The sequence below is a fragment of the Penicillium nucicola genome (genome assembly GCF_028828085.1).
Source record: "Penicillium nucicola strain IBT 29836 chromosome Unknown utg000003l, whole genome shotgun sequence".
In the NCBI taxonomy this organism is placed as follows: Eukaryota; Fungi; Ascomycota; class Eurotiomycetes; order Eurotiales; family Aspergillaceae; genus Penicillium; species Penicillium nucicola.
This window is the reverse complement of record NW_026643127.1, coordinates 1,648,330-1,672,766: the sequence shown is the minus strand read 5'-3', so window position 1 is coordinate 1,672,766 and position 24,437 is coordinate 1,648,330. Positions and strand designations below refer to the sequence as shown.

Below are 24,437 nucleotides of genomic sequence, written 5' to 3'. Positions count from 1 at the left end.
AGTTAATAATACTTAGATACTAGTGTTACTCGATACCCAATCATAAATTACCACATATGAGGCTCATGTATTATTCAGGCCTGTTTCAATAGAAACAGTAGAAATTTAACCTTAGATCCAAACTCTGAGCCTGAGAAACATGGGATATAGCATGGACTTTGTCCATTTGCCCGTGTTTTGGCATATGATACCATGTTTCACGCGGCAGCGGCAGCATATGGTCCGCTGAAAGAATTGCGCATCAGATCTTGAACAGTGGGTTGATGAATCAAAGTTAGGATTCTTGTGATATGCACTATCGCTAACATTGGGAGATACGCAAATTACAGACCTGAACTGTCAAATGAGCCTTTGAGAAAATTGAACACTATAGAATACAATGCATACAGAGAACAGCCCAAATCCATCTATCTGTACAAATATGCCGCAGAGATATCAATGCATGACGGCAAGACAACCACTAATGGCCAATAGAAAGCCATATCTCAACGGCATCATCCAAGCCTCAAACCACTGCCGGACATGGCTCCGACATCACAAATTTTCGCCTGAGGAAACCTTCAACAAAACAACCAATTATGTTCTCATGACCGGGGCTCAATAACCGAGCTGTCCGCTCCATCCTCTACAACAATAGCACCCTCCTCGAGCAACTCATCCGGAGTCTTAACCCGCACATCCATCACACGCATGATGGTATAGCGGTGCTTGCTCTTGGCCTGCTTCACGTGCCTCTGTCTCCGCTTCGTCTTCTCCTTGATACGCAGCGGCTCCGACTCAACACCCGTCACACGAACCCGACACTCAAAGATACGCTCATCGATATGGGGAGCACCCTTCATTGTGAAGTCACGCGATCCAACTGCGGAAGCACGGTTGAAGCGTAGAATATCGCCTGCCTTAACGTTGGGCATGAGGAAGGGCAAGCGGAGGTGATCACCTTCCGTCAAGAGGTATGGTTTTGCGTGGAGCTGGGCAATCACGTAGTGTGGCTTCTGGCCGGCGAGGTGAGGGAGCTGTGACATGAGGGATTGTGTCACTTGGAGAGGGGCGGTGAAGGTGGGCGCGATGGGTTGTTTCTCGATGGGGACGTGTGCGCGTGTTGTGGGCACGAAATCGACCTTGTTGGTCTCGGCCTTGGGTTGGGAGTTTTGCGCACGGGGAGTGGCACTGAGGGGTGATTCAGGTTTCAGGGATGACGATTGGGTCTGGGTTTGTTGCGAGTTCATCCATGATGTTGTCTGGTGCAGACATGCTCGTTGCTGAAGGGGAGCTGCGGATGAAACTGTGGACGGAGCAGCCCGGCGAAGGTCGGAAGCGAGGCTCCGAAGAGCTGTGCGAGAAAACATGTTGGCTGAGCTTTTCCAATTGTTCAATTGGGGCTCGGGGTGGGAATTGATTGCGGGAGTTGAGGTTCAAGATACTCGGAGTTGGCCCCGTTACTAGAGAAATTGTCTACTTTGCGCAAATGGCCGCTTTGGCCCCCGTAGTGTCACGTGCCTTGCTGTGTATCACTCGACTGATGTTTTACTGAAGATGAAGAGAAACTGATTCCTGATAAGTTGGTTACAGCCTTACAATAGCACAGGGCCCATGCTTTTAGTATAACCACTACATATATATGATATTTGACGAAGTTGGTTTATGAAAATATCCAACTTGAAGTTCAGGAACTAGACTTACTGATAAGATAGTCACGTGGCCCGCTATCTTTGCCGCATCTCAACTTTTTCGGTCTGCAGTAGATCTTCAAGGCAAGAACTTCATCTCCCATCCCAGCAGGTTCACATAGTCTGCTTTCATCATGGTATGTTTTCGGCTATTTTGTGCCATGTTTCTGGTCAATTATCACGTTTACTAACTTTTTTTCCCGTCTACAGCCTCAGAACGAGTTCGTCTATCCCCACCAGCCACAACTCGAAATTCCCCCACTGACAACCTCTTAGGTACATTGAGCGCTGGCAGAAACAGCATGGTAAGCGTCTCGACCACGATGAGCGCATGCGTAAGCGCACTGCTCGTGAAGGACACAAGCAGTCCCACGATGCCCAAAACCTGCGCGGTCTGCGGGCCAAGCTGTACCAGCAGCAGCGCCACAAGGAGAAGATTCAGATGAAGAAGCGCATCAAGGCCCAGGAGGAGAAGAACGTCAAGTCCACGGCGCCCGATGAGCCCTCCAAGACTCCTCTGCCCCAGTATCTGCTCGACCGGTCGCAGGAGACCAACGCCAAGGCCCTCTCCAGTGCTATCAAGAACAAGCGTAACGAGAAGGCCGCCAAGTTTGCCGTTCCCCTGCCCAAGGTCAAGGGTATCAGTGAGGAGGAGATGTTCAAGGTTGTCAACACCGGAAAGAAGACACACAAGAAGTCCTGGAAGCGTATGATCACCAAGCCCACTTTCGTTGGTAACGACTTCACTCGTCGCCCCGTCAAGTACGAGCGATTCATTCGTCCCATGGGTCTGCGTTACAAGAAGGCCAACGTCACGCAGTAAGTTATCTCAGCGGGAACTCCCATCGCCCCATATTTTCTGCTGGATTATGTTTGGTACTAATGGTCTGCTTTTTTTTTTCAGTCCCGAGCTGGCTGTCACAGTTCAACTGCCCATCCTCTCCGTCAAGAAGAACCCCCAGAACCCTCTCTATACCCAGCTGGGTGTCCTGACCAAGGGAACAATCGTTGAGGTGAACGTTTCTGAGTTGGGTCTCGTCACCACCACCGGTAAGGTCGTCTGGGGTAAATGGGCCCAGATTACCAACACTCCCGAGAACGACGGATGTGTCAATGCGTGAGTCTTCCTTGATTTAATCTATCTATTGATAGCAGCAAAACTAATACTTCACAGGGTCCTCCTTGTCTAAATCAACCACATACACCTCCTCTTCATTTCCGATGGGCACCAGCCCGTCTTCGATACCTCCTTTCTCAGGCAGTTCTATGTTTCCCTTTCTCGATACATACGGTCTATCATGATCGTTCTATTCTTGGGCGGTGTTAATGGCGCAAAGTAAAGTCCATTGATTTCAAACGAAAAGTATTCTTCTGCATGTTTGGCTTCTAAATGGACATAGCTAGTTTCTAGATAGTCAGACATATAACTATGATTTTATGAAGACACCTATCTATCTACATTTCAAGTTGCATTTCCATTACAAAAGAAAAGTTAATGGCTGAAATTGCAGATGACAACATACAAAATGTACATGAACTACGTTTTACGTTATCAAGTATATTTGGCCACGGATTCAAGAGAGGCAGAAGTGTTCAATTAACATCTTATCCAAATCAAGGAGTTCAAACTTCAAGACCCGATGCTAGAACAGTATTCTAAGAACAAAAGGATTGATCAATCATATACAGGAATGCAAATCCACACGCTGCGCTGAACCGAATATCATCAAAAAAATGCCTACCATAACAAAATGGCAAGGCCAAACAAAAACCCCGAAGGCTGATGCAAGAGAAGAAGCGATGCAAGGAAAAAAGAAAACACAAGCAGAAAGATATCTCGCAAATTAACCAGCCAGACCAAGATAAAAGTTAAACATCCAACACCGGTCATTAAGTCATTCTAATCAAAAGGAGGGCAAGGTGTGAGGCCATCAGGGGCAGTCAAGACAAAGGAAATGTAATAAAGGAGCGGAGGGGCTGTGGTCATGCGTTTTCTTCTTCAAGTGCTGCTTTAATTTTTGCAAAGAAACCTGCGGGCCATGCGGCCAGCTCTTCTTCCCTGGGCACGCCGCGGGATTTGCAGTGATTGACAACATTGGCCAGGATGCGGCCAAGCATATCTTGTGTGACGGGAACGGCACCCTCGAGTTGAGCATCAGGGTGCAAGAATGGATCACGGGGCCCGAGCATTTCCTCAATTGTTGGTCGGAGGGTTTGATCACGCTGCAAGCAACGCTTGAGCGTCCGGACAAGGCCAGGGGGTACTGGAACGCCGCCAACACCAAAGGCCGGGAACTCGATTTGTACACGTGGGTTGGGGATGGCCATGATGCGCTCGTAATATTTGGCAATCTTGGCGAATGGAGGTTGTCCATAGACCATTTTGTACAGGATGCAACCCAGACTCCATACATCACTGGGCTTTCCTAGTTTCATCACCTTTCCAACGCTTGCTGGTAGGCCAAGGGATGCGTTGGAGTCTACCAAGGCTTCTGGAGACATGTAGTTGGGGGTGCCGACTTGTTGCTCGCGGTGAACGTTGACAGTATTGTCTTGAATCGCGTTGGCAATTCCGAAGTCGATGAGCTTTAATCGACCTTGAACCATCAGGAAGTTGGCAGGTTTCAGATCCGAATGAACGATGTTGAAATCGTGAACAGCTTGAACACACTCTAGCATCTCCTTCCAATAGAAGCGGGTGAAGTTAATGTCGAATGTAGCATCTTCAGCATTCAAGCGGTAGGTTAGGATCTTCTCAAGATCAGATTCTCCGATCTCCATGAGCACACTCAGAGCATGTTTGTCATTGTTGAGCTCCCAATCAAAGAGCCGCACCACACGTTCCACATTCTCCAACTTCTTCAGCAAATCAATTTCACCCTTGTATCCAGTCAAAGTAATTGGGTCAACATCTTCAAGATTCACTCGCTTGAGCGCAAAAATCTTGTAGTTTTCTGCCATCACTCGGTACACACGAGAGCTACCACCTCGGCCAATGCAATCTAGTCGGGTGAAATGCTTGCCATTAATCGAGACTTGTGTTTTCTTCTTTCGTGACTGGGAGGTCGATGCACCACCAGTTGAAGTGGCAGTTTCAAGGACTGACATCTTCGGAGGAGGAGGCGCGGCTCTGTGGGGAGTGTTGTTGCTTCGTGTGGCGAGTATCTTTCGTGCAGAGGTACCTGCTGGTGTCTCGGCGGCATCTTTCTTCTCGGTATCATACACAACATTGTACTTGTCGGGTTTGTCCAAAACGTTCAAGCCTTGGGGCTTGGTTCGCCGGAAGGTCGGTGGTGGTTCATTTTCCTGGTCACGGACCGATGGCAGAGGGGGCATTGACGGAACCTTGAACACAGGTTGTTCTCTAGCAGATGAGGATTTCGATGATTGTTCTGATGAAGCGGGTGTTGACTTTGATCCATAGGATTTCGGTGAGTTTGATCTTGAGAATGGACCCTCAACCGCAGCCGGGCGAAGGGGGTACTCTGCGCGGTGCCCTTCGCGCGCATGAGGGGGGCTGGGGTCGGCCCATGATACCTTGGGGGAAGATGGTTTGGTAGAGCGAGGTCGGTATTCGGCATTCTCCTCTGCTTCCACGTCCTCCCTGACGCCATCAGCTGAAAGGTATTGGTGGTCCTCGTCGTTGTTCTCTTCGCTTTGTCGTCGTAGCACACCTCTTCGGGCGGGACCTGTCAAGAAGCTCCCAGCAAGTCGACCGACTCTCTTGACGCGAAGCGAGCTTTGGGGTCCGGGCTCTTCGCCGCCACGGCCACGGAGTACTGACGAAGATCCAAAGCGTGCCATGGGATCATCATCGTACTGCGATTTGCGGTCACTGTCCGAGCGCTCGGCGCTTCCATACTCGTCACTCGAGTTACGTTCAGCGGAGCGTCTCCCTGAGGGTGAGACCGAGGAGGGAGATCGTGGGTCATTACGAGAGACATTGATTCGAACACTTCGCTGACGTGGGCCGGGAGTAATAAAATCGTTTGGGTGGTGAGGTTCGGGCTCTGCACTCTCGGCATTGGCCAGAGGAGATCCTTCGCGTGAATGCCTGGAACCGGATGAAAGTGCCCCAATGCGGACAACTCTAGGGGCTGGACTTCCTGTCGAACGGTCGTGGGGAGAATGGTTGCGAGGGGAATGGCTTTGTTGACGTGATGTCGCAACTCGCGACTGATGCGACAATGGTTGTACTTTCTGATGTGGCGATGAACCTAAACCATCGCCATGCAGAAGCGCCTTAACAGACGCGCTAAATTTTGGCTCGGGAACTTCTTCATCTGAGCTGTCGCCGGCGGAGTAGTGTCTCGATAGAGAGCCGTTGTTTTGAACTGCGGGTGATACCCGTCTGGAACCCGAGCGTGAAACCGCAGTTCGGGACATCGGTCGGGAAGGTTGTCGGTACTCGTTGTTGTATACGGATGGGAGGGAATTAGGGGACGCCATGGCGACAAAACCTACATTGAAGTCGTGAATCAATGCGGCCCCTCCAAATTGGTCGACTGTTTGTTGTTCACGCAGTGGAACGGCCTATCTCGAGGTTTCGCAGGTGTCGCGCTATACGGTCACGTGTTTAGACGTTGCTATGGCGACACTGATACAACAACATGCCAAAGAACCTGCAAAACAGTAATTGGGGGAGTCGCTTGGGTAGAATGGACGTATCGAGTCCATGATAACAGGGCAATGCTTCCCTTGAATCAATATTGTTGATCACTCTCTCCAAATGGACCTTGTCTCACTAATCGTGATCTATCAACCATCATCTGTATATAGTCTGTTTGATGTTTTGCCTTTGATCCTATTAGTATCCCATTTCTATATTCAAAGGGTAGTGACTGAAGATGGTATTTATCGCTTCACTTGACACACTTTGTCCCATTTTGTTTTATCGATACTCCAACGTGGGCTATTGAGGCTAGTCAAACTTCCTAGCGCTCTAGGGCCCCGCAATGACGATAGAGAAGCTGGCGCCTAGTACTTTAAATTGAGGCTCATAGATATACAGTAAACCCCGAGTTGACTCTCACCTGGGTTTTCTTACGAAGTCAGCTTCGGCTTACTATGTCAACATACACGCTGATATGCTCTACCTAGCTAGAGGGTAAACAATCAATACAAGATGGGTCTTCAACTGGTTGCTATGTTCTCTTTGGCTGTGAGAGCAATTGGGCTATACTATAAAAGTAATTGATGGAAGAAATTGTTAAAAGAACTTTTCTTTACAACCCAATGTTTCTTATACTTTAGCCTCACGCCTAGCGTATCCCGTAACACACACACACACCAGTCAGGACCCAAATGTCCAGCCAAGATCACAATATCTCCCATATTTCCCTGTATTCTTCTCAGAATCATAACTTGTAAATCAATATTATCTAGGTCGGGTACCTGTACAATATGGTTTGATAAGTTATCATTATAGCTAACAGGGGTGAGAAGACTTAAGCCAAGCTACTCTTGTATTCTATTGGACATTCCATTCCTATTTTCAAGCACTCTTTTTCCTCATCATGATACTGTCTATTATCATATCTGAGGTGCAAAATGAAGAAGGCAAAGAGTACCGACATTGTCGAAAGTGAATGGTTGAGATATATTTGAGTCTTCTCTCTAAACTGAGCATTCGAACATCATACTACTTGGTATCAGGATACTAAAACAGCATTATCTTGATCTTGAGATCAACGCAGGAGAGCATCCTTGATTTGGAAATATATGAAACATCATGAACTTCACTTATACTCATGATCCTGGCTAGTATATACCTTACGGGGCGCGTGACACTAATGCATGGGAAGGCTTCCTTTGTAAACAGCTTGGTTAGCTGCAGTACACGGTACGCCCAACGCTATTAAGTGGCATTGGCTTTCGTTTACATTGTAAAGCCTTCTGTTCCGAGAAAAATCACATTAGTTTCGTTTCCTAAGCCGCAGGTATATAACACGATGCTTTCAGCCAGCCAGTATATCCTTTCATTGAAACCCAATTGGTAAAGAAAATCAATAAAAGTTATAACTAAAGCACACAGAAAGACTTTTTGTTTTAGCTTGACAAAAATTTGGGTAGCCCATTAATGTATGTTGTGTGAGTTCCATGTTAAAGGGTTTGGTTCCCCCTATGCGGACTGTATACTTGCGCATTTTCGCCACCGCCTGGTTCACCGCCTCTGGCAGTATTTCGGACGACGTTAAAGACTACTAGCGCAACTCGGCGACGGAACGTATTTGGACTTGGGTAATTTATCTTCCTTCCTTCACCTTCGTCGCTCGCAAAAATGGCCTCCCGTGTTGACGCCAAGCTGCTGAAGCAGACCAAATTTCCACCAGAATTCAATCGGAAGGTGGACATGACAAAGGTCAACATTGAAGTTATGAAGAAGTGAGCACTTCCCCGGCTTTTGACCTTGAATCTCCAAACTCACCTATATTCCTAGATGGATTGCCAAGCGTATATCTGAGATCCTCGGCAATGAAGATGATGTTGTTATTGAGATGTGCTTCGGGCACCTGGAGGGTCCACGCTATGTATGGCTAACGGTTACTTGGACGTCTTGCAGCTTGCTGACTTTGCTCTGCGCCTAGCCCGATATCAAATCCCTCCAGATCCAACTTACCGGTTTTCTCGATAAGGATACCCCTAAATTTTGCCAGGAGCTATGGTCATTGTGTCTGAGCGGCCAAGAAAACCCGCAGGGTGTTCCGAAAGAGCTTCTGGAAGCTAAGAAGCTTGAGCTCATACAAGAAAAGGTATAGCCAAACGCTACCTATTAACATGATCATTCCTAATCAAGAATCAATATAGCTCGAGGCCGAGAAAGCTGCCGAAGCTTTGCGCCGACAGAAGGAACAAGAGCAAACCCGTGAACGCGATATTGATAATATCAGACGCCAAGAGCGTTCGGACCGTGGTCGATTTGGCGGAAGAGGTGGTGGCGGTCGCGGAGGCCGAGACTTTAACAGAAGGTCTCCTCCTCCTAGAGATCGGGGCCATGATCGATACCGTGAATCTGGGCCGCGACGCGATTTCGACTCCTACGTTCCACCTGATAATCGCAGAGGCCGTCGGCCGTCTGGCACCTCCGCGCAATCTCGCTCTCGATCTCCACAACAGTCATCTCCCCGTCGAGACCGTGACGCGCCACGCCAACGACACCGTGAACGCCGTCGCCGGTCTCCCAGCAACTCAGCATCCCCGGATCGACGCAGGCGTGGAGGACCGCGAAGGCGCAGTCCGGACTACGGTGACCGTGCTAGATCCATTACCCGCAGCCATGCATCCCGCTCACGTTCCCCCAGAGGAGATCGCCGCAGAAGAGACGAGTCTCGCTCCAGATCCCCATCTCGCTCCCGCCGCTCAGGAAAATCCACTAGGACCCGCGATCACGACCCCCGACGCCTGAGCCGCAGTCGCAGTCGTAGTCGCAGCCACAGCCGTGACCGAAATCGTGATACTCGCAGGCGCCGCAGTCCCAGTGGTAGCCGTAGCCGAAGCCCAAGGAGAGACACAAAGCGTCGACGCTCAATGGATAGATACAACACCACAGAAAGGAGAGAACGAAGCAAATCTCCTCTATCCTCACCCGACGAGAAACGACAGAAGAAGGCTGATGAAGATGAGGAACCTACCCGACAACCTTCCAAAGCAGATGATCAAGACATGAAAGATGCCGATGAGGTTGGTCATTGAAAGTCCAATTCTACCCTTGATCTACACCTGTCTCGAGACATAGATTGATTTTAAACCTGATGTTTGTTGCCCGTTTCCATTCCACTCACTTAAAAGGGGGTTTCCCATTTGGCTTTTCAGCAGACTAATATCTCGTTTTCCATCTAGCAAACCGAAAAACCGATGTCTAGGCGGCTATCTTCAACCGAGTTTCGCGAGAAACTACTTCGTGAGAGAATACTCGCCATGCGTCGTTCAAGCGACAAGGTGAGTAGCTCACCAAAGACGGGAATCCAGTGAAAATGTCAGAATAAGAGGGCTTCTCAGTATGTCCGAAAGCAAGTAAAATGACTAGATTTAGCGCTGTACAATTAGCAATTGCATGTATGAAAAATCTCTAAACACCATTCTTTCTAATCCTGTAGTCATCAAGGAACTTTTAGCATGATTATTTACATGTAGTAAGTAAAAATCAGCTCTATGAAACAAGCAAGTGGTCAAATATCAGCACAGGAAAGGAATGTACTCCATTAAAGGGAAAGAAGGTATATATGCCAAGTCATCGAAATAAAGATAACAAGGAACTTCATCCGTGCCACTACCCGAGCCTCGACTCAACAATGCAGGCATACAAAAAGATGATCAGGTATGGACCTCCACAAGCAGATTAGAATTATAATAAGATATCTACAGACAGGACAGAGGTAGGGACGACAGCTTCCCAAGGGGATGCGGGATGAGCGCGGAGTCTGCTGTATGAGATCACCGGCCAACCACTCCACTCCCCCAGGGGGTGAAGGTCATCTTGTCATGATAAACGCAGGAAAGCAAACAAAGAGGTAAGGAAATTCTTTCTCAAGGGGTATGAGGTAGTGAGAAACAGGTGGTGTTCCGTTTACTCGTTGCAGCCACAGACGGTGGCAGTAACGGTAGCGGTAACAGTGGTGACCGAGGCGGCGGCCGGGACGGTGACGGTGGGAGTGCTGGCGGAACCAGTCTCACAGGGGACAGTGGCGGAGATGGTGGTCTCCATGGTCTGGGTGTAAGCCCAGGTCTCAGTCCAGGAGCCTCCAGTGGCAGCGGGGCCGCTGGGGACGACGGCAGTGCCGGTAGGGCTGACGTCGGAGTTGGAGGGAGCGGGGCCGGAGGCACCACCGGAAGGAGCGGGCATGCCGGGGATGACAGTGCTGCCAACCTGCTCGCTGGTCAGGGTGTCACAGGGGGTAGTGGACTCGCCAGCACCGGGGGCAACGGGAGTGCCGGTAGGGCTGACATCAGTGTTAGAGGGAGCAGGGCTGGAGGCGCCACCGGAAGGAGCGGGCATGCCAGGGATGACAGTGCTGCCGACCTGCTCGCTGGTCAGGGTGTCACAGGGAGTGGTGGTCTCGCCAGCACCGGGGGCAACTGGGGTACCGCTGGGACCGGAAGCACCACCGGTAGGGGCAGGGCCAGAAGGAGCGGGACCAGAGGCAGCGGGGGTACCGGTAGGGCTGACATCAGTGTTAGAGGGAGCAGGGCCGGAAGCACCACCGGAAGGAGCAGAGCCAGAAGGAGCAGGGCCGCTGGGGACGGAGCCAGAGGCACCACCGGAGGGAGCGGGCATGCCGGGGATGACAGTGCTGCCAACCTGCTCGCTGGTCAAGGTGTCACAAGGAGTGGTGGTCTCACCAGCACCGGGGGCACCGGGAGTGCCGGTAGGGCTGACACCGGAGGGAGAAGGACCAGAGGCACCACCAGTGACGGCAGGACCAGAGGGAGCAGGGCCGGAAGCACCACCGGAAGGAGAAGAGCCGGAGGGAGCAGGGCCGCTGGGGACGGAGCCAGAGGCACCGCCGGAGGGAGCGGGCATACCGGGGATCACAGTGCTGGAAACATCAACACCGGTGAGAGTGTCACAGGGAGTGGTGGTCTCACCAGCGCCGGGGGCACCGGGAGTGCCGGTAGGGCTGACACCGGAGGGAGAAGGACCGGAGGCACCACCAGTGACGGCAGGACCAGAGGGAGCAGGGCCGGAAGCACCACCGGAAGGAGAAGAGCCGGAGGGAGCAGGGCCGCTGGGGACGGAGCCAGAGGCACCGCCGGAGGGAGCGGGCATACCGGGGATCACAGTGCTGGAAACATCAACTCCGGTGAGAGTGTCACAGGGGGTAGTCTCAGGGCCGGAAGGAGAAGAGCCGGAGGGGACAGAGCCGCTGGGGGCAGGGCTGCCGGGGACAGAGAAAGAGCCGCTAGCACCGGGACCGTTGGGGACGGAGCCGGTAGGGCTGACACCAGAGGGAGCAGGGCCGCTGGGGATGGAGCCGGAGCCGGAAGGAGAAGCACCGGAGGGAGCAGGGCTACCGGGGACAGAGACAGAGACGCTAGCGCCGGGGCCGGAGGGAACACCAGTGCTGGAGACGTAGGGGGTGCTGGAGGGCAGGCTGGGGACGGACGAAGACTTGGTGCCGGAGGGAGCGCCAGGGATGGAGCAACCGGTGAACCACTCAATGATGATGAGCTGGATGTTGACGTCAATCTCGAGGCCAGAGCAGCCACCGAGGAAGGCAGCGAGCTCAGCGCGGGCAGACAGAGAGATAGACTCGAGGCTGCCACCGGCGATGATGACGGAGAGGGCAGCACGAAGGTCGACGCTCAGGCTGGAGAGGATCTCGGTGAGGAAACCAGTGACATCAACAAGAACACCGCTGACGAGGTCAACGGAGACGGAAACATCAACACCGAAAGACAGCCAGAAGAGAACGACGGCCTTGAGTTCAACACCGAGCGAGCAGTCGGAGCCGGAGAGCCAGATGGCGAGCTTGGTACGGATGTCGAGGTCAACAGCAGTGGCAACCTTGCCCTTGGCACAGGCCTCAAGGGCAAGCTTGATATCAGCACCGAGGTCAGCACCGACGTCGGCACCGAGGAAGGCAGCGAGGGAGGCCTGGCCTCCAACGGAGAGGATACCGGAGTCCTCGACGTGAACGCCAACGGAAGCACCGACAGAGATGGTGGAGAGAGCAGCCTCACCAAGAGCACCGATCTCAACGAGACCGTGGCCGTGGTGACCGTTGATCCAGGCCAAAACGGCGACCTTGAGCTCAGCGCTGAGATCACACTTGGAACCGTTGATCCAGGCAAGGAGACCAGCCTTGACATCAGCAGTCAGACTAGCGACAACACCACCAGCAGCGCAAGCATGAAGACCGGCCTTGACGTTGACGTCAAGACCAACAGCGGCCTCAATCCAAGCAGAGAGAGAGGACTGGAAGGAGGCGCTCAGGACGAGAGCGGACTCGAGGGAGGAAGCACCGAAGATACCGTCAATGGTAACGTAGAGCTGACCCTTGGCGGCGATGTCGGCACAAGAAGGAATGTACACGGCAAGAGCAGCCAAGACATCAGCGGAGAGGACGAGCTCATCGTCACCTCCACACCAAGAGATCAGGGAAGTCTTCAAGGAAGCCTCGAGATCGGCGTGGAGGCGGAGCCAGACCTTAAGGGCAGCACGAGCGTTGGCATGGATAAGACCAGCCTTGCAACCCAAAGCACCACCCTGAAGGGCAGCAGCACCCTCAGCTCCGAGACCAGCAAGGAGAGAAGAAGAAGAGTGGCTGCTGTGACCACCACCGAGGACAGCACCGAGAATGGAGGTCACGTCGACAGTGATGTCGGAAACACCGCCGAGGATCTCAGCCAGGAGACCAAAGGTACGGCGCTCAACGGCCATATCGGTGGGGTAGGCGAGAGCCGAACCCGCCAGACCGGCGAGAAGAACGAGAGAGGAACGCATATTGCGATTGTGAATATGTCGAACGTGGTATAACGAGTGTATAGGCCAAACGCTTGCAGTATAGAAGGGTATAAAGCGAGGGACCTGGAATTGACGGACAAGCCGTCAAGTTAACGATAGACTGGATAAAAGAAAGTTGCAAAAGAAAGAAAAGAAACACTGATGAATATTCAGATCCAAACGAGTGATCGACCTTGGGTTTTATACACCCCTGATCCCTCGAAGACTCTGTGCCGGGACACTTCCGGCTCGATCCAAGCTACCAGGTCGGAATGGAAGCACACTGGCTCTACCCCAGTCTTGCTGTCCACAAATGGAGCTATCTACCCCTTAGACTTCAGGGATATCGAGAAATGGAGACCTGGATCTTTCACGGCCGGGTGGATCTTGGTAGAGGCCAGTGAGGAGCCAACAACAGATTGATTACAGCATAGGTGGAGTACTTCTTGGGTGGGCTATTCTTGGGAATGGAGTCAGTGTATCAGGTTATTATATTAAATCTGGATTTTAACTGTACCATTCTGCTTTGAGATGAGGTGAAAAGAATGGTCCCATTTCGTAGTCAGTTGAGCCCTAACTCTATCCAAGTCTCTCAGAATTGAGCACCACATCACCCAATTGACCAAAGATGCCTGAAAAAAAACACAAACACACCACGGGCAAGTGACATGAAACCAATTCGAAAAGGGCAACAACAACTGCACATCATCCATGCGAAGATCGCCTCGAGGAAGGGATCGTCAGGACCCGCCAACGGCGAATTGTTCCAAAATAGAATAATTGTACTAGTAATTCTCCCACAATGGTAGCAATTGTTCCCCTTCCCCTTAAAATGCACTGATCACTTCTACTGGAGTCGAGTCTGAACAAACAACCAAGCTACGTTAGTTAGGCTTAACCCCAGGAACGTCTGCAGCGGTAAGGATACGCGATTGGGAGTGGCCCGTTGTGAATCCACCCATAATCCACAGCCCCGGGGATTTAGACCAGGTACAACTGCATGCTCTTCGCTTTTTTAGGCAAAGATAAACAGGTCTGGTTCGGCTTCGCAGTCGTACACGCAAGACCTGTCAAATCAACGCTCGGCCATCCTGCTGCACCAGCAACCTCAATGACCTCCATGGCTCTAAACCATCAGCCACCAACTGAATTTTGGTCTTTTGGCTTGTGGATATACGAACGGGCTAACTAGGAAGAGACAGAAAACAATTCAGCACTCGGATTTATATCTACAATAGTATACTTCAGTGATTCAAGGTCCACTCCGGTCGCCCATGGTTCAGCAATGATGTGAAGAGACACGGTTACGAACAATGCAAATACCCAATGCTGTCAAATCACAGACAATAATGTACCCGTCGGGTCTCCACGGTGGAGTGAAAACCATGAGGCGCAAAACAAGGACCAGCAACATCTAGCCCTCTCGAGGTAAAGCTGTCTGTACTAGCAACACGCCACCTCCGTAGTCAGAATTGCAACGACGGTGAAAGTGTATCCAGCACAATTGAGCATAGTAAACCTCCACTCCGGGCGTAGGCGGTGATCTAGCACAACTACAAGAACGAATAGCAATGGATTTTCCAAGTGGGACCTCTTATTCAGACGCCCTAAAAAAGCGTCCCTGGACTAGCGTGGTGATGGTGGCGAATGGTGTGTTTTGGTCGAAGCCCTAAGGAGGTGCGGATAAGGGGCAGGATCCACCAACCTCAACATAAGGACCCTACAGTAAACAATGTACTGTACGGAAAGGTCGGAAGGATTTCACTGCCTAGTGCTAGTCCGGCTTGAAGCTTCCTCTTCCTCCATCGTACGATCCACTCCCTACGACTTCAAACCACGCTAACCAGTGCCTCTTTCGCCCCAATTCTTTGGCATCGGTACATTCAGCCAGTAGAACTCGGATCTTGACGCGATCGAGGTTTCATCTCGGGTGATCAACCTCGGAAACCAAAGTCAAGCTCAGGAACAGTTTGAAACAGGTACACCCGACGAGGTTGAGCTTGATCTAGTACTGATTGGGCATGTCTCACTCCACGCGAACGACCTTCACGAGCCAATGCACCTCGGCGTGCATACGGAAAAGCTCGCATCTGGAAAAATCATCTTCCCCTTGGGGTGCAACTAGGCGGGATTTTAAGAGGTCGGAACAGGTGATGGTGGGACACCTGCAGCATGCATTTGCTGTTAGCTGCAGGTAGCCGACTGGCAGGATTTCCCCTGTGCATGTTTTTATTGCGATCGGTCCAGTGCAGGAGGTTACGTCGTGAACGGCTTTCTCGGATATGTACTGCATAGAAAACCAGAAAGTAAACGTTCGCATCACTTTCCTCGCCCAAAGTCCGACTGTAGTACCTGGTAAAATCTCTGCTTCGGGATTTGAGGCCCTTGTTCATCCCTGGACCTCGACAAAACCTGTCCCCCCATCTACTAAACAATAATCCCAACGCCACTGTCTCAATTTTGCCATCATGGATTGGAATAGAGCGAGAACAATCATAGAACATGTGCTCCAAGCACCATTCATAAGGTTTGACTAGTGCAACGCCGCCGAGCTTGGCCACAATAGTATTCTCCTTTACGGAACCCTCGCCGAGAGAGCTCCTCGCCCTATGGCCTTATGTTCTGCTTTAGCGTTGCTAAATGAGGCTAAAAATAACCATAGCATCGTTTCGCATATTGAAACAGAGGGAAAAGCTTAAAAATCGAGCTACTTTCTCACTGGATCTCTCACATGGAGGTGTTCCATTCCTCGGGGCTTCGGCGTTGTTTCATGTTGATTGCCCACAAAAAAAACAGGAAAAAGTCCAGCAAGTAAACTTTCAGGCCCTGCGCCTCAGCCCCAGGGTTCGCACTCTGCTTGAAACGCGACTATTTTTGACGGATTAATCAATCCGCGAACTGACTGGTCTTCGCCAAATGCCGGGGAACCCCCGATGTCAACAATGCGCTCATCCTGCCTGTCTTTCTGCCGTCCGCGGGTCGATCTGGGGCCATGGAAAGATATTCGCGAAACAACGACCTCCATTTCTTAGCGTGAAACAGCCGCTTTTGAGATCAGCAGTTCAGGAATATTCGAGCTAGAGAACTTGGCGGGAGAAATTACTTCCAAATACTACCTTGGAATGAATGCGCTCACACGGCTAACCGGGATTCTGCTTTCGATGAGTCATGGGTCCAGAGCAGAATACAATGTCAAGATAATTGTAGATGCAGGTCTGCTCAACTGTCTACATGAAACCTCGATTTCTGAGACCAGCGACGCCATTATGGGACCACCAAGTGACTTTACGATGCAAGCGAAAAAGTAAAAAGGGAGAGATCATTTTCAGAAGAGACAGGGAGACATAATAATTGACTAATGAAGCAAGCTCAATGTGTACTTGTGCAAAATGAAAAACGACTAGTGACAAATTCCTTCCATGCATGAAAAACTCCCGATGAAAAAAGAATGCGTCCAAATAAACACCCAAATGCTGACACAGCATACCTTCCGACGCCTGAACTATCCTGAGAGACATTGACATTGATACACAACACAAATGAAATGCGGTCTTTACAGCACGCGAGCACCGCAAGACATTCATAGTCCGCAATGAACAATCCCAATCTGCAGATGCTCAGATGCGTATAAGTATCCTTCCACCCCTCCGCTAGTACCAGAATGCCCAGTCATATTTCCGCCATGCAGCATCAAGAAAACAAAAGTAGGTCACACTACACAATCACTCGGGGCGTTTCCAACGACACTATAATACCCTGGAGTCGTCGACGTTCCTGTTCCTGTGCCTTAAGTTCACGCTTGCATTCCAAAAGCTCATTCATCTTGGCATAGGATTGGCTCTTGGAGAGCTTTTTGAATTTCTTCCGGAGACTGGCTTCTTGTTTGGCGATTTCTCGGAGAAGGATCTTCTGTTGGTCTATGGAGCTTGACCAGTCCAGGACCGGACCGAGTCCTTCTTCTCTTTCTTCCTCCTCTTCTTCTTCTTGGGCTTGTTCCTTGCGTTGGGCATTTTGGATTGATGCTAATTTATGCTTTTCGATCCAGAATGACAGTAGAGCTCTGAGCTTTGACATGTTGTTTGTTGTTAGTGATGTTAGCTGGTAGTTGATTGAGATGCATAGTTTGTAAGTGTTGTCTTTTCATGTTGGGATATTTGAGTCATGGTCGATTTGAGTTTGGCAGACGTAATATGTATTTGAGTTCTCTATTGATTGCGCTTGAATCTGCCTTCCAAGGTTGATGTGCGAGTAGTTGTTCGGACGAGAGTTTGTTCCACGTGGGTGCCGAACTAGTCGGTTTTGGGACCTTGCGATTACAACCATGGAACTGTGAACTTTGGGTTGGATATAGTTCTACATTGATGAGTAGAAAGGCTATGGATATACTATGTAGATATCTACGAATATAATGAATACATAATGCACTGCTTGCATTGCTGTAGATGTTGAATTTTTCAGCGAGATGCTTCGATATATATCTTGATTCAACTGCACTTTCTTGGAAGTGTCTATGTCATTTCAATCTCATACACCGGCAACTTGCTTTGATTTAGACAAAGATCAGGTTCAACATTCTTTCCATTATCTAGTTCAAATCAATTTTCAGCTGTTGAGCATTCCGGCCCAGAAACCTCCTCAACTTCAGCTACCCTGCTCTTAATCCAAGCAGCAAACGGCTGAAACAAATAAGACTTCTGATTTTGCGGAAGATCACAATATTTGAGCAGCGCTTTATACCGACCAGCCGCAGACGCACCAGTGGCATGAAGAACCTTTGCCAAATCGACAGGACAGAGATAAGGCGGCTGCCTAACATCCTCGGCAAGAGACGCAGTGCCCTGCATCATGCATGCATAGTAGACACAATGATCAATACCAAAACAGTGACCCAACTCATGACTTGCAGTGCGGCACACCCGGTCTAACCAGAGGTCATTAACCCGCTCAGCGCTGAGCTCCTTGCCCGGCTTCATTGGCCGCAGAGCGCCATAAGCAGACACGGCTTCCCTTAGCGGTCCATTTTGAGCCACAGCTGACATGCGCGAGCCCTTCCCGATTGTCCGAGGTCTTTTCGACGGTGGCTGTTCTTCCAATTCTTCCTTGGTGTAGGTGTTCACATATTCCTCACAGTGTGATGCAGGCCAGGGATGCACACGCTCCACTTGATGATCGTAGCTGTCATCTAGTAAGGGGTTGTATCTTGCCGTTGACACCACGGCAACTCGACTCCCTCCGTATGCACGACCGCAGACGAAACTGTCTTCGTCGTCTTCGTAGAGGTCGAAGTGGACGAGAAGAAGCAAAGCATAAGCACTTTTGGGTAAAATGGCAATGGCAGCATCGAGAAGATCGTTCAAGTTGAGCTGGCCGGGGTAGTCTCCGCCTGGTCGTTCGCGGATCCGAATGCGCACGACCTCACCACCGCCAATATCCAGACCCACGTACTTTGGAATTTTCTGCTTCCCAGAGGTCTTTTTGGTCTTGGTCCACGTTGTGTAACGCATGTTGTATGTTGGCGTCATACCGATAGGCAAACCATGATAAAAAGCCTTCAGATAATCTTGAATGAGGAGTGCGTTTGGCGGTTGACATTGTTCCTTGGTAGCCATCAAATTAATCTCTGGTTTCCAGTCCTTCAAGAACTCGACACCATCAAAGACCTCTGGAACTGAGCAGACAAACAGCTTTTTTTGTTTGGGCTTTACTGGATTGCGATCTTCGTCGTCAAGCCATTCTTGGAAGCTTTGCGCAGGGTACTCCGGATCCTCAGATAGATCATCCCCTGGAAGGACCAAAGGAGCGGGAAATGCTCTATCATCTTCATTGAGAAAATTCACATTCAAGTTATTTGTGTTTTCAGAGGCATCGTTTTTTGGTTTCGCGGCCGCGACGCGTTGTTTTTGGGTTGGCCTTCTGAAGCCTGCCACCGTTGCATTTGGCGAGGATGAAAAGCAGAGAGACGAGTGGTTACATTTTGAGATGGACGTTTTGCTGGCCATTTTGCTTAATTGCTTTCACGAGTCGTTCAAGCGGCGTAGTTGAAGTGAATGATTAGAGGGAGATGATGACATGCGGCTCTTCGGCGCGTGTCCACCTCGCGCCCCAAACCGACTCACGACATCAACTTCCCCCTGTGCTCGACAGATCTGAAGATTAGTAAAACGAGGAAACGAAATATCGGAATCCAGTTGTTCTGGTAATGGTGTACGATTATGTTTGCCTCTTGCTCCCTACGGCAATCACCTACCTCTCTTGAGCCTTTCCACATACAACGATCAAACCGGTTCTTTGACTCGCAAGAAAACAATCCAGACAACGAAATCTATACGCGTCGCCTCAGCACTCGGCAATTCATAGTGGATCTGCTTGTTCCGATTACTCATCGGAGATCAAGTTGAAGAAGTTCGGATTGTCCGGGGATCGGCATTGCAACCAAGGTTTGATTGAGATCTTCATCTTGGCCTCAGAATATCGGCAAAGAAGATAGGCACTCGGAATATGGAGTCTGAAATACCAGGGCCTCTTTCTCCAGGCAGGAGTTAAGCATTAATTCCACGCCATCCACTCCTTACAGTTGCTGTGTCACCATGAGATGGGACTTACTGTGCAGTGGATTATACCTTGCAGAGGTTGTCTCTGCAATCGACTATGGAACATTCGTCAACCCCGCCAGCAACACTCGCACGAAGTTCCGGTACTGGCTGCCGGATGCGAGCGTTGATATCGCGACTGTCCAAAACGACATCAAAGCGGCCGGTGCACTGGGCGCAGGAGGAATAGAGCTTGTACCTCTATACAACTACGGCGCATCGCTAGCAGGACCACCGAAGGGCGCTGACTGGGCAACCTATGGCTTTGGAACCCAGTCATTCGCAAAAGTGTTCAAAGCCTCCTTGCAAGCAGCAAAGGAAGCCGGAATGCGCATGGACTTTGCACTTGGCCCCAGTGCAGGACAAGGAGTCCCGGCGGAGACCACTGACCCGGGTTTACACTGGGACTTGGTAAGTGGTTGCTGATTAATTCTACCGTAGAGTCCTGCTGACAAGATCAGACACCTTTCAACACCAGTGTTCCACACAATGGCAGTTACATAGGTCAAATTCCTGGATGGGGAGCTGGGGAGCTTGTGGCCTTGGTATCTGCTAGTTCCATTGATAGGTCTAGAATCACGAACCCGTCGAGTGACCTCTTTTCCACTCCCGCCAACAATGCAACTCGTCTAGTCCTCGATACTGACTCACTTGTTGAACATACAGACAAGGTTCGATCTGATGGAACTGTGGCTTTGTCATTGAACAACGGAACCGAGCACTATTCTACACATCATCTGTTTGCATTCTACCAATATCAGGATCTGGCTAAGAACCTCGACATTGAAACCAACACAACGGGAACTATCTTTGATAATGGATCCTACACTGTGGATCATTATAGCTCTCGAGGAGCAGAAACAGTCAAGAACTTCTGGGAGAACCATATTCTCAATGATACCGAGATCATGTCCCTCTTAGGCGAGGTTGGGACGTATGGCTGGGAGGACAGTATCGAGGTCAAGTCCAACATCTCTTGGACTCCTTCGCTCCCAGAGAAATTCGAGAAGATGCACGGGTATCGTGTTCACAAATATCTACCTCTGATGATGTATGGAAACAACAACCCCGGTGTACAGCCATCATACCCAGGAAAATTGAAAAGTGTCACAGACGGCAATCAAAGAGGGAGAGGCTTTGTCAATGATTTCCGTGCAACTTTGGCTGTAGGCTATGGTGACTACCTGGATACCTTGACATCCTGGATGCAAAATCTTGGATTGCAGTTCTCGGCTCAAGTCTCCTATAACCTGCCGTTGGATATGGAGACAAACATCGACCGAGTGGATGCCCCTGAGTGCGAAAGTCTTGCATTTAATGACAATATTGATGGGTATCGGCAATTCTCGGGGGCAGCCAATATCGCCCAGAAACAAGTGATCTCAAACGAGATGGGAGCCGACCTAGAGAAAGCCCTGGCCCTTCCCGTGGGGGAACTTTTGGGCCAGATCAACATTGCTTTCTCCGGCGGCGTGAACCAGGTCGTGTTGCATGGGCAAACCTTCACGGGCGACTATTTCGAGACTACCTGGCCCGGGTATCTAGGCTTCTTCTTGCTTTTCTCGGAGTCATACATGGACAAACAGCCGGCCTGGTTGCTCGGATACCCAGATGCATTTGGGTACATCAATCGGAACCAGTATATCCTTCATCAGGGTCAGCCTCGTACCGATGTCGCTTTCTTCAATAAGGTGTCCTATACCGATCCTTACATGGGCACTCTATATTCAGAGAGTGACTTGGTTAACAGCGGTTATACTTATACCTACGTGAACCCAAGCAATCTCAATCTCACTCAGTCCTTCGTATCTGACAGTATACTGGCCCCCGAATCACCAGCTTATCAGGCCCTGGTAGTTACCGCTCAGGAGAACGTGACCCTGGAAGCAGTCACGAGAATCCAAGAATTCGCCGACGCTGGTCTGCCGGTGCTTCTCAGCGGCGGATTACCAGGATACTATCCGAATGGGAATTCCTCCGATCGCGATGCTGTCTCCGCGGCACTCAAGAAACTGAAGGGATCCAACAATGTGCATTCTACTTCGAATGGAGAAATCAGCTCCAAGCTCAAGGCTCTCAAAATTCGCCCGCGCGTTGAGACTATCATGTCTAATAATGCCACGTGGTACCCAATCATGCGCACCGACAATTCCACCGACTATGTGTATGTCTTCAGCAAGAATGTCGCAGCCGAGGGGTATCTTCGTGTGAACTCCACGAAGACTCCATACGTTCTGAACAGTTGGACCGGGGAGAGAACTGCGCTGCTCAACTATCGAGTCCAAGGAAACACAACGATATTTCCGCTAAGCTTGGCTGCGAACCAAACCGCCGTCGTAGCCTTTTCTGACGACTGGACATCTGAAATCGACACACCGTCTTCACACGCAGTCTTGACTCCTACAAACATGTTGGGATATAACTTCACCACTTCCAAGGGCCTGGTTGTTCACACGGCCACTGGTTCCAACTCCAAAAACCACACCTTGAAGCTATCCAATGGCAAGACATACCGAGCTACCCAAAACGCAGATGTCCCTCCATTCAAATTGCAAAATTGGACTCTGACAGCCGAGCACTGGCAAAAACCAGAGAACATGTCCGACGTCACAATCATCGCCGAGAAACACAACACCACCCACCATTTAACATCATTAGTGTCATGGCTGGAGATCCCTGGTCTACAGAACGCGTCAGGAGTCGGATATTATACCACTCAATTCTCCTGGTCATCCAGATCTTCAAGCAAGACAAGCGCAGTCGACGGAGCCTATATCTCCTTTCCACCAATCTCCCACGGCCTCAAGCTGTATGTCAACGGTCAGATTGTGCCGACGTTAGACTTTGCGAAGCCCATGGTTGACGTTGGTTCCTTCTTGCGAGAAGGTACCAACAAAGTGACTGCTGTTGTGCCGACACTGATGTGGAATTATATCCGCAGTATCTACGATGAGATTGAGATTTCGGGCTCGACGCCTTTGTTGACCACTCTGCCAGGAAACGTGGATACTGGGATGATTGGAGATGTTGATGTCATTCCTTACACCAGCCATCATATTATCATCTAAATAGGGTGTGTTTGTGGATGCAATTAATTTTATTTATTCTCATGTAGCGCGTTCTCTTCTATCTGGATGTACTTCTCTTGCATAATTACTCTCTCACCATCAAGATCAGATCTTGATTCCTGCCAGGATCCATAGATTTTATTCCATCATTTTGGATTCCGAGTATCGTCATTATGTTTTGCGATCGTTCGCCGGCCGAGGGCCTCCAAAGCCGTAATAACTTTCCACACACGGTCGGAATTTGATGCCCCTTCGCCGAGCTTTGCTTCTCGCCCCCCAAGCTCTCGAACATGCACTGCAATCTTACTGATAAGATCTAGATCCCGCACTGCATCCGGCGCATGCGGATCAGAGATAATATGGCAAAAGATGGTGAGAATAGCAGAAAGTGGATAAAAGAGGATCAACCTAAAAGCCAAAGTGAGCATCAAGCCAAGAGAACAAAAGCCAAAAGCACGCACTTACCAAAAATCCCTAGAAGAAAGCGCATCACGAACCGCCAAAAGGCAATAAAGCGACGAACGACACGTAACAAGAGACAGGGCCAAACTCGAACTTATGCCCTGAGTCTCGCAGTCCTGATTCCCAGCCAAGGACCGAAACCGTCCACAGGCCTGGTGAATATAAGCCAAACAGTAATAATATTCCAGCCGCATCATCAAAGCCCGAATACTAAAGGTCCCAGGCGGGTGACTTGTATCATGAGCGAAGAGCAAAGTCGGCCGATAATCCGCTGGTATACTCATGCGCCACTCTTCGAGATCGCGATCCAACTGGCGGATATCGCTCAGGATAAGGACTCCATCTTTCTCTAGGGCGCGCCGGGAGAATAGATCACAATAGACGTTCGACTTGATCTGGCTGAGGCGGAGGTCGCCTGGAAAGACGGGGCTCGTGCAATGTCCTACGCCGAGTGAGATGTTGTAGTCCTGCTCGTATCCGATTGGGAGGTCTAGATCGCAGTTGTATTCTGACATGGCGGGCGGTTGGCCGGATCGGACGCAGAGCTCTTTGTCTTGCTGGTAGCACATACAGAATAGGTTTCGAAGGTGATAGGCCGGTCGATGGCGTTCGTCGCTGGTTGTGACGAACTGGCAGGAGTCCCTGAAGCAGTCTCGGGTATTTCCGCCGAGGAGGAGAACAAAACGTGCTGCGAGTGTGTTGCTGAGAACGCCTGCTTGGACGTTTCCTGCTAGGAGGTTGATTATCACGAGCATTGACGTTGCTTGTAGGAGGTCGATGTGCGGTTGCTGGAGGAGGTTGATAGATGCCATTAGGGATGTCACGATGTCTGTCCGTTGTGATATTGATAGTGGTGACATTATGCCCGGAAAGACGGACATGAAGGCCCAGGCAGCCCAGATACAGATCTTGGCTGTATGAATTCGAGATGGGCTTTCTTGACATCCATAAGCCACATCCATTGTGGTCTTGAAAAGAACTGGATCTGGCAAAGGCCATACTCGACTGAGGTCTGAGTCAAAAAAGTTGCGTGTGACTCTTTCTAGCAAGGCTCGTTCGGGAAGGATCATATCTTCAAGGGGTGTATGTCGGGCATTTCCTGCCTCGGTCGTTGGATCACGTTCCCAAGGCCGTGAGACCGTGAGACAGAGATCATCGGTGATTCTTTCGCCCGTGAGATGTTCAACCCATCTTTGACCCTCTG

General features: G+C 50.3%; 9 protein-coding genes across 9 annotated transcripts; 3 read left to right on the top strand and 6 right to left on the bottom strand.

The window, feature by feature from the left end:
* Positions 1-584: 584 nt before the first annotated feature.
* N7511_004210 (mitochondrial 54S ribosomal protein bL21m) lies at positions 585-1,349 on the bottom strand (the record flags this gene model as incomplete). Its single annotated transcript, XM_057126635.1, has 1 exon — positions 585-1,349. The coding sequence occupies one exon, from the start codon at positions 1,347-1,349 to the stop codon at positions 585-587; it is 765 nt and encodes a 254-aa protein (XP_056985525.1).
* A 455-nt stretch (positions 1,350-1,804) lies between these two features.
* On the top strand, positions 1,805-2,860 carry N7511_004209 (rRNA-processing protein NSA2; the record flags this gene model as incomplete). Its single annotated transcript, XM_057126634.1, has 5 exons — positions 1,805-1,807; positions 1,881-1,891; positions 1,947-2,489; positions 2,575-2,787; positions 2,845-2,860. 5 exons carry the CDS (start codon positions 1,805-1,807, stop codon positions 2,858-2,860), a joined length of 786 nt encoding a protein of 261 aa, XP_056985524.1.
* Positions 2,861-3,653: 793 nt separating this feature from the next.
* On the bottom strand, positions 3,654-6,119 carry N7511_004208 (serine/threonine/tyrosine protein kinase MPS1; the record flags this gene model as incomplete). Its single annotated transcript, XM_057126633.1, has 1 exon — positions 3,654-6,119. The coding sequence occupies one exon, from the start codon at positions 6,117-6,119 to the stop codon at positions 3,654-3,656; it is 2,466 nt and encodes an 821-aa protein (XP_056985523.1).
* A 1,831-nt stretch (positions 6,120-7,950) lies between these two features.
* On the top strand, positions 7,951-9,075 carry N7511_004207 (PWI domain-containing protein; the record flags this gene model as incomplete). The annotated part of the gene is made up of 4 exons (XM_057126632.1): positions 7,951-8,054; positions 8,110-8,200; positions 8,258-8,422; positions 8,467-9,075. 4 exons carry the CDS (start codon positions 7,951-7,953, stop codon positions 9,073-9,075), a joined length of 969 nt encoding a protein of 322 aa, XP_056985522.1.
* Positions 9,076-10,236: 1,161 nt separating this feature from the next.
* Positions 10,237-13,113, bottom strand: N7511_004206 (putative cell wall protein; the record flags this gene model as incomplete). Its single annotated transcript, XM_057126631.1, has 1 exon — positions 10,237-13,113. One exon carries the CDS (start codon positions 13,111-13,113, stop codon positions 10,237-10,239), a length of 2,877 nt encoding a protein of 958 aa, XP_056985521.1.
* Positions 13,114-16,827: 3,714 nt separating this feature from the next.
* On the bottom strand, positions 16,828-17,187 carry N7511_004205 (uncharacterized protein; the record flags this gene model as incomplete). Its single annotated transcript, XM_057126630.1, has 1 exon — positions 16,828-17,187. One exon carries the CDS (start codon positions 17,185-17,187, stop codon positions 16,828-16,830), a length of 360 nt encoding a protein of 119 aa, XP_056985520.1.
* A 521-nt stretch (positions 17,188-17,708) lies between these two features.
* Positions 17,709-19,112, bottom strand: N7511_004204 (uncharacterized protein; the record flags this gene model as incomplete). Its single annotated transcript, XM_057126629.1, has 1 exon — positions 17,709-19,112. The coding sequence occupies one exon, from the start codon at positions 19,110-19,112 to the stop codon at positions 17,709-17,711; it is 1,404 nt and encodes a 467-aa protein (XP_056985519.1).
* Positions 19,113-19,700: 588 nt separating this feature from the next.
* N7511_004203 (uncharacterized protein) lies at positions 19,701-22,771 on the top strand (the record flags this gene model as incomplete). The annotated part of the gene is made up of 2 exons (XM_057126628.1): positions 19,701-20,114; positions 20,165-22,771. 2 exons carry the CDS (start codon positions 19,701-19,703, stop codon positions 22,769-22,771), a joined length of 3,021 nt encoding a protein of 1,006 aa, XP_056985518.1.
* Positions 22,772-22,917: 146 nt separating this feature from the next.
* Positions 22,918-24,195, bottom strand: N7511_004202 (fungal specific transcription factor domain-containing protein; the record flags this gene model as incomplete). Its single annotated transcript, XM_057126627.1, has 2 exons — positions 22,918-23,179; positions 23,237-24,195. 2 exons carry the CDS (start codon positions 24,193-24,195, stop codon positions 22,918-22,920), a joined length of 1,221 nt encoding a protein of 406 aa, XP_056985517.1.
* Positions 24,196-24,437: the final 242 nt, after the last annotated feature.